The 9428-nt window shown below is 33.0% G+C and overlaps 1 protein-coding gene across 1 annotated transcript in view; it reads right to left on the reverse strand.

Moving 5' to 3' along the window:
• Positions 1-4547: 4547 nt before the first annotated feature.
• Positions 4548-9428, reverse strand: part of LOC111397301 (probable vacuolar amino acid transporter YPQ3) — a 5781-nt gene continuing 900 nt past the window's right edge. The window contains exons 3-12 of the mRNA XM_023024148.1: positions 6729-6755; positions 6549-6647; positions 6342-6445; positions 6036-6216; positions 5768-5872; positions 5587-5682; positions 5463-5483; positions 5283-5341; positions 4910-5000; positions 4548-4805 (exon numbers count right to left, since the gene is read on the reverse strand). Coding sequence (XP_022879916.1) covers positions 4695-4805; positions 4910-5000; positions 5283-5341; positions 5463-5483; positions 5587-5682; positions 5768-5872; positions 6036-6216; positions 6342-6445; positions 6549-6647; positions 6729-6755 — 894 coding nt within the window. The 3' untranslated portion in view covers positions 4548-4694. The remainder of the gene's footprint in view (positions 4806-4909; positions 5001-5282; positions 5342-5462; positions 5484-5586; positions 5683-5767; positions 5873-6035; positions 6217-6341; positions 6446-6548; positions 6648-6728; positions 6756-9428) is intronic.

The raw sequence follows: 9428 nt of genomic DNA on the forward strand, positions 1-9428 counted from the left end.
TAGAATTACCATATAATTAAATTGAGCTTTAATGATATATTTTCCAATTAAACTATTAAAGTATTAGGACAAATATCTTTAATTGAGTATATAATTGCATAATTGATGTTGATTGATCCGAACCAATCGAGGAAATTTCGACGCTTCATTATTTCACACATTGATATTTACAATTCATTCAAATTGATATATTGTTTTTACACAAAAGCTGTACTACAACTACCTTTGATCCTTTGAGTAATTTTCCCATCCCTCTATGGATTCGACACCCCAAAGTTGTATCACAACTATCGCATTATTCTTTGGCGTAATCACTCCTCCAGTTTGGAAGATAATATTGATAAATTTACTAAATTGATTCAAGATCTAGCTAATTGTAACGAGAAATTATCTGATGATAAACAAGCTGTTGCTCTGTTGAATGCACTAGGTCATAAATATAGAGAACCTAGGAATGCTTTAGAATATGGAAGAGATGATCTGGCTGTTAATATCATTATCTTAACCTTAAAGAATAGAGAACTTGAATTAAAATCTGAAGTGAAGGACTCTAAAATTGGAGAAGGGTTAAACAATAATAAGAAGTTGAATCAGATCAAAAGGAGTAATCAATGCAATTTCAACTCTCACAAGAAAGGAAAATCTCAAACTTCAAAATTTAAAAATCAGAACAAAAGTCGACTAAAATCCGAGAATCAAGTTCGGAAATGTTATTACTGTAGTAAAGCCAGACATCTAATGAAAGACTGTTTCAAGAAGATATTTGATATGAAAGGAAAGTCTAATCCTGATGGGTCAGTTGCCATAGCTTGTAATGATGAATATAAAATACAAGAAATTGTCCTTGTTAGTTGAACTAAAAGAAACCTAAAGGAACGGGTCCTTGACTTTGGTTGCTCTTTTCATATGTGTCCCATTAAAGAATGGTTCGTTGGATTTGATGACCTGAATGGTGGTCAAGTTCAAATAGGAATTAATATGCTTGTAAAATGAAAGGTATTGGTAACATTAATCTTTTGTTAGAAAACAGTCGTATTCTTGAGCTGCCGTTAACCAGATATGTTCCTTATCTTCTAAGAAATCTGATTTCCTTGGGTGAATTGGATAATGAATATGAAATTAAAATTCATAAAGGATTTACCAATGTGAATTTCAATTCTAAGGAAATAATCTCACTACCCAATGTTAATGGAATTTACATGCTTCAAGCTTAGCCATTAGTTGAAAATTTATCAGCTGTTGTATAGTCTTCTGATGATAAATCCTTAATATGGTATAATAGACTAGGGCAAGTTAGTGAAAAGGGATTGATGATTCTTAACAAACTTGGATGCTTTGAAAAAGATAATATTAAGAGTGTGAAATTTTGTGAAGATTGTGTCATTGGAGAACAAAATAAGCTACCTTTTAAAACAAGAAGTCATAAATCTACTTCAATACTTGATTATTTACATGCTGACCCTTGAGGTCCAACATTAGTAAATACTTTGAGTGAATGTAAATTCTATCTACTAATTGTAGATGATTTTTCAAGAAAAAATTGGAAATTTCTTTTAAAAACTAAATCTGGTACCTTCCAAATTTTTAAATAATGGAAATTAACGATAGAAAATCAAACAAATAAGAAAAAAAGCACTTAGACCAAATAAAGGGCTTGAATTTTGTAAAACTAAATTTGATCTTTTCTGTAAAGAATTTGGTATTTTAGAACATCACACACTCTTAAGCAAAATGGAGTTGATGAGAGAATGAATGGAACTTTACTTATAAAAGTTAGGTTTATGTTGTTAAGTTCCAGTCTTCCAAAACTGTTTTGGGGTGAAGCTTTAACTGCCACTTATATGATAAATAGAATTTCTTCTAGTGCTATTGATTTTTAAATCCTTGAATTATTATGGTCTGAAAAGTCGCTAGATTATTCCAAACTTAATGTTTTTGGATGTGATGCCTACTCTCATCAAAATGAAGTCAAACTTGAACCTAGATCTTTAAAATATATTTTTTTGGGCTATAGTGAAGAGTCTGAGGGATACCGAATTTTGGTAGGATTGGAATATGTTAATTCTGAACTCACAACTTTTGAAAAAATACTAACTGCAAAAAATCCAAAATTTGGATGGAAGCCACGAAAGAAGAAATGGACTCCTTAATCAGAAATAAGACATGAATTTTGGTTAATAAGCCTAAAGATCGAAAAGTTTTTGATTGTAAATAGGTCTCCAAAGTGAAAGATGTGAACCCAACACTGAAGGTAAAAGATATAAGGTAAAAGATATAAGGCCAGACTAGTGGCCGTCAGACTAGTGGCCAAAGAGTTTACTCAAAGATAGGGTATATATTATAATGAAATCTTCTCACATGTTGATAAATATACTTCAATCAGAATCCTGCTTGCTCTTTTTGCTCATTTCAATCGAGAATTGGACTAGTTTGATGTTAAAACTGCATTCTTAACTGAAGACCTCGATGAAACAATTTATATGAATCAGTCAAAGTGTTTTGAATTGAATTCCTAACCTAAAAAGTTTATCTTTAAAGAAGCCACTCTATGATTTGAAGCAAGCACATTGACAATGGTATAAGCAATTCAATTCATATATTCAAAACATGGGTTTTTCTAAGAGCAGTCTTGATTCATACTTCTATTTCAAAGGGTTAGGTGGTCTTGATTCTATATATATATATATGGATTGTGCTACATGTACATAACAATTTACATAATAGTTTATCAACAGATGATATAGCCGAATTTGATTGGATCAAAATCTCATCAATCTAATAACTTCCCCATTGACATTTTGACACCTAGTCATTATGTGAAACATCATGTAAATAATCATGTACAATAAGCATTTTCCATATATGTGTGTGTGTGTGTGTGTGTGTGTTGACAATATGCCCCTTGCTTGTCATGATAGATCTGAAGTTGATTTTGTTAAATCAAGATTAAAAGCTGAATTTGAAATGAAAGATCTAGGACAAGCTAAAAGGATTTTAAGAATGGAAATAAAAAGAGATAGAAACAATTGTGCGCTTTATGTAATGAATATGCCTACGTGAAAAAGGTTTTAGAAAAAATTTCTATGATTGAATGTAAACCTATAACCTTAACTATTGCAAATCATTTTAAACTGTTAAGTGAATAATTTCCTAAAACTAATGAAGAATTTTTTAGGATAAGAAAAATACCTTATGCGAATGTTGTTGGTTCAATTATGTAACTTATGATATGTACTAGACCTAATTTAGCTTATGTTGTTAGTATTTTGAGTAGATTTATGGCTAAATCAGGTGAAACTCACTGATTAGCAATAAAATGGGTGTTAAGATACTTAAAGGACTCACTTGAGCTAGGTTTAAAATTTCAAATGTGTAACTTTGAAAGGGTATACTAATTCTAACTTTATAGGTGATTTGGATAAAAGAAGATTTACTTCTTATATTTTTACTCTTTGTAATGGTTGTATAAGTTGGAAGTCTCAACTAAAAAAACTTGTAGCGTTATCCTCCATTGATGGTGAATACATTACAGCATGTAATGCTGTGAAAGAAGGACTTTGGTTGAGGGTATTATTAACTGAAATTGGTTTTATGAATGAAGTAGTTAAATTTTTTATAGATAATTAGAGTGCGATACATTTAAGTAAAAATCTTGTATATCATGATAGAACTAAACATGTAGATATTAAGTTCCATTTTGTAAGAAACATGAATAAAGCAGGTATGATAAATTTGGTAAGAATTCCAACTGATTATAATCATTCTGATATTGGCACTAAAATTGTGCCTTTGAACAAGTTCAAGAATTGTTTAACAATTCTGAACATTACATGAAGATAACCTGATTAGTAAATTTGTTTCTTACTATTCTTGTTTTTTGAGTTTTTTCACTAACTTCATTTATTTTTGTTCTTATAGGTATTTTAGAGCAAACGAAGCTTGCTAGTAACGTTTGATTCCACTTAAATAATCCATGAATAGCTCATAAGGTGGAGATTGTTGAATTTGGGCTCGATGCTTCACTATTCATTGGGCTCTAATCTTTTGCTTTCTTAAAGTTTTCTAGTTTGGATCTCTTTCTGTAATTTTGGTGTTTTCTCCGTAAATATGTTGAGTTTTGGTTCTGATTGTTTTTAGTAAACAATCAGTTGAGAGAAATTTGTATAGACTACTTGTTCTTTGTGTTAAAAGAGAGCGAGAGAAATCTGAAAAAATCTCTTCATACATTTGTACTATTTCTTGGTGATTTAATAGTGGAATCGAAACTAATCTACTTATAGATGCTCAACAGTTGAGTAGGCTTAAAGCTGAACATACGGGCCTTTGTAGCAAAAAATCCTTCATGTTCATTTTATTTTTCTGCAAAACTATATTGTTTACAAATTATTGTTGTAAATTCTTTGGGAATACGATTCTGAGACCAACAATCCTCAACTTACACAATCCATTGAGTGTTAATAAAGCCACTTCTGTTTCATGGCCTTTTGCTAGAATATCTTCCACAACATCAAAGCCTTACCAGAATTACTTTTCTTGAAAAGGCCATCGAGGAGAGTACTAAATTCCATTGCATCAGAAACAAAATCATCAAGCATATAAAATCATGAACAGTTACAATCTATACTCCTGTAAAATTATTTCATACTCCTTACGACACAAATTGTCTACAAAATATGATATACATATCAATAGGATCAGTATGAAGAAGGTTTAGTTGCTTCAACATAGTCGCCATAATATTCTTCTTCACAGTGCTGGCTTTTCTTCTGCTTCATGTATTTGTAAAAGACGTACTGAAGGATTATCTATGTCGAAAATCATATGTTAAGGCAAACACAACTTCAGAGAGAATTTTGGAACAAAAAAGTAAAAATGTGCTTATTTTTGTGAAAGAAATAGAAAAGGATACAAAGAGATCGAGCAGCACACAGCCAATAGCATCTAGTAACCAAGGCAAGTTGGCTTTTATCATCTTCCACTCTGTGGTTCTCACTAAAATGCTGCATTTATTCACTCAAATTTGTTACAAAACACAGGATAATTTTTGATAGCCAACTATTTAAAGACCCATACGTGAAACAAATATTTTGCATTTATTGGAACGAAGTCTTTTCTTTACCATGCTTTAAAATTTGAATAACTTGGATGATCAACTCTTTATTTAAAACTTGTGATTGATGATATATAATAAATGTGTAAATAAAAATGATGTTTGACCAGGCACTTAAAAACTTTTGCCGAACACACACGTATCTTTGCGAGAGAGAGAGAGAGGTAAAAACCTTCCAACATATGTAGCATTGGCAATGAGCGCAAAAACGAACATTAGAGGGTTCAATCCCTGTAAAGTAAAGCAAAAGTGTGATGAATTTTTCTTAATTTATTACTAAATTATGACGTGCGATCACAGTGTAACATAAGAACCATACTGTTAGGATTAAAAATTGAAGAGAAATCAATACCTCCACACTCCCTCTTTTGATCTGATGATTCAAGGCAACATAATACATATTAGAACCCTATTTTATGAAATCAAAAGAAAGAAAATAATGAATTTCAAACCAATATGGATTTGATAACACTCACACTCAACCAAATTTGCGGGATTCGTCCACCCATATATATTGCAGCCATCAACCAACCCAACCATTGTCCATATGCATTTTCTTGGAATGCCCGTTCCTGTAGATTTAGTGCCTCCTTAAAGTAAGCTTTATGAGCAGACTTTCCCAATTTAATAAAGAGTAGAATAGTATAGTAGAAAAACCTTCAAAAATCTCCTTCCTGTGAAAATTGAGCCACTGGCATCTGTTAAAGCTCTTGTTAAGAAGGGAAGATTTGCAGAAGCAGCTGCAAATGTTCCATATCCCACCTGATGATTTCCAAAAATTCACGCAATTGACTCAAGTTTTTTGACAAGAAATTGTATCATTCACTCCATATTTATTAAAAACAAGGTATGAAGTCAATGATTCTGGTGAGTTAAGACAGAAAACAAAACTTTGTTTATACTTGTGGATAGTAATTATGCTTACCAGACGCGGAATATTTCGAGGCTGACTAACAATAACAGCCTTGTTGAAGAAAGGAAGAAATGATTCATCTTCTTCAGATGAAGAGTCTGAATCATGTTCCAGATCAGGAGGACCGCTCCTTGCCTTTATATAACACTTATTCATTGGTGAACTATCACTGCTAGCCAAAGATCTTGCTGAACTGCATAAATTATATTGATAATCATGCCAATTTGTCTTAATTTTACATTATATAGATGCATAAAGTGTACGTTTTTGCACACACTATAAGAAAAGAAGAGAAGAACATAAGGATTGATTTCTTACATGTAGTAGAAGTCCCTCCTACGTGGTACCTCAACAGGAACATTTGATGTTGTTTTTCTTCCATCTTCAAACTTCGATTTTGGAGCATCAGTCTCATCTTTATCCTTTAACGAAAATTCATGGGGATAAAAAATTTACAGATCATTTGACTAACAAAATTTGTATAAATAGATGGATAATCGTATGCTAATCTTGAAAAAATCGTACTGTTTTTGCTTCAATTTTCCGTCGCTTTCTCAAGCACGGAAGAAAATGGTTGTAGTAAATGCATTGGAGTGCCAATATGATTGTAACTGTTGTATAGAGCTGCAAGAAACCAGACACTGAACAATTGATTGCATATTGTAGGGAAAGTCATTTGTTAAATTAGTTTGGGTTAAGACTTACCCATGCAGTGTAAAACTGGGTGTGTAACTGCATAAAATCAACACATCAATCTATCAGAATCACAAAACATAACATATGTACTGTATATCCTGGCAGCTATTGCATTTGCTTTAAGGTTTAAGCTACAGTACTAGTCATGATAGTATTGATGGAAAAAATTTGTAACAACAAATTCAATATGTTTCAATTCTCTAGTTATTTTTTCAATTGAATTGGTGGTTACAAAGGCTTAATGACTATTGTAATATATTTTTTAATAATGAAAAATTAATAGAAAATTCAAACCCACTCATCTTAGCATTATATAAGGAGGTGTTCTCCTCCTTATTCCACACACCAACAAATTTGAGAGTTCTCTCAAACTTATATATATATTTTTTAGCTCAGTGATAGAATTGATCATTCTCAATTCATCTAAAGCAATGACGAGATAATAGTGAGCTGTTTTCAACCTTTGTATATTAGGAAATTGACGTCATAGGCTTCTTGCACCATAGTAAAGGACGAATCTGTTTTAAGGAATCCGTGTTTAACATAGATTTTGATTTCTTCCAATACTGCTACTACATCAACAACCAAATTTTCTCTTTTACTGTTATTTGGTTTCTTGTAATGTTTCTTTCCATTATTTTATAATTTCAATAGTATTTATAATTTCTTACTGTATTTTCCCTAACAAGTGTAACTTGCTTAGGTGTAGAGGTCGTTAAGTCGGACCTTGTCCGAGCCGCACCTAATTCTCTTTCCCATATAGCTGAAAATTAACCATATATATATATATATATATAGATATATAGTTATCTGCGTTAAAAAAAATAATATTAATAAAAAATAAAAAATTGGAAATGCTTTGTGTACACGGATAAAGCCAAATGATCCGTGCCGTTGACACTCTGGATGACCACAACCTCACATGGTCGACGTGGGTTCTCCATGAATAAAATAATCTTGACCCCCACGCATTTATATTATGTCAACCATGTGGTCATCCATGCAGGCTATATAGCTCGGTCCATGTGTACACCTTGAGGTGTACAAAATGAGTTATACCCCCCTCGCATAGAGGAGGATCCATGGATATTTTACTGTACGTGGGCTCCTTCACGTGAGGGTGGTGTAATGTTATGTGTACAAGTAGCATTTTTTGTGGTTTTTTTTTTTAATGGGTGACATCTGTTCACAACTGGAATAGTCTATGTCACAGAATTGTCTTTAGAATAATCCATTATGGAGCCTCGTCTTTTTGTAATAACTCAAGCTAAAAGAACTATATAAAATAACTTTCTTCTCTAACCTCTTCTATTTCTCAAATATTCTTCTTAATTACGTACTATCTAAATTATACTCTTCCTAACGCTAACGCATTGTTTGCTTTACTAATCCCACTCTTTAACTACGCCAAGCTATTCAAAAATAGTTTGAGCTTACATAAAGTCTGGATTTGATGATAAATACTCGAACTATTGCTAAGAAACCTTCTTAAGAAGTGTATTTTCCAGTGCTTAAAGTGTATGTTCTACCCAAAGTGGCATTGTTGTAACTTTGAAGAAGTGCCAAATGGCATTGCCGTGGTTAAGAGACGAAGCAGGGGTAAACCAGTCAAGTGGATGAGCCAACCCAGGGGTTTCAACAAACTGAGCCGAGCCGAGCCGAGCTTGAGCTTTTTTTGGCCCAAGTTGAACCGGGCAAAAGCTCGGCCAAAAAATTGAGACTTGACCCAATCTTTCAGCTCAAGCCTTACCGAGCAACTCGGCTCGATTTTCTTTTTCTTTCTCATGAAGGCAGCAAGCTGCCTTTGTGCTGCCTAAACAAAGGCAGTAGCCAGCTGTCTTTAAAGCAGTTGCTTTAATTTTTTTCATTTCGAGGCAGCCCGCGAGCTATACGGGCTGGCTCGAGCTTGGCCTGAGACCGAACCTTGAGTAGAGTAGGCTCGAGCTTTATACGGGCCGGGCCACGGCACAGCTCGAGCTCACGAACCAATTTGCTATCCCTAAGCCAACCTATCTATTTCGTGGTTGACCAAAGGAGTTGACCCAATGATGGTGAGGCTAAATTACTTGCTTATAAGTTCCATAAAAGTCACTTTCCTGGGTTGTAGAAATTTTTTGCTATTATTTTCAGTCACCTGGAGGAAATTTACAGGTGTCCACCCCCACCCCCCCCCCAACACAAAAAACCCCAAACACCTTTTATAGAAGTTCCCACGTTGCTAATTTTAAGAAATAACTACCGAACATATATATATTTTTATTTTTAATCTTCGAATGTACCTATTAATCTCATAAACTCGAGCTTATCGATATCTAGTTGACGTGAAAATTTTCTCCAGTAATCTCTTACTCAGACCAAGTGCCCCATTAACATAGTCCAATGATAATAATCATTACAATTCCTTAAATAATTACCATCTCCATCGCGCTAGGCCTAAGTTACTATGGAGATTCCACTACTTCCAGAGTAACCATAAAAAAAAAAAACTTCCTATCACTACAATAAATAGGATCCAGACTTTCGTTCGGATCTTCTACATATACGAAGACTCATCATGCGCATCTATACGACTAAGTATAGGTTGTTCAGACTTAAAGTTTGAGGCAAGTCAAAAAAATTAAATAATCAAATCAGTTATAAATCTCAAATGAGTTAAATTTAATCTCAAATGTTGAGTAATTATTATTGACTGAAGTTGATTGAGTTGAG

This window comes from Olea europaea, chromosome 7 (assembly GCF_002742605.1).
Source record: "Olea europaea var. sylvestris chromosome 7, O_europaea_v1, whole genome shotgun sequence".
In the NCBI taxonomy this organism is placed as follows: Eukaryota; Viridiplantae; Streptophyta; class Magnoliopsida; order Lamiales; family Oleaceae; genus Olea; species Olea europaea.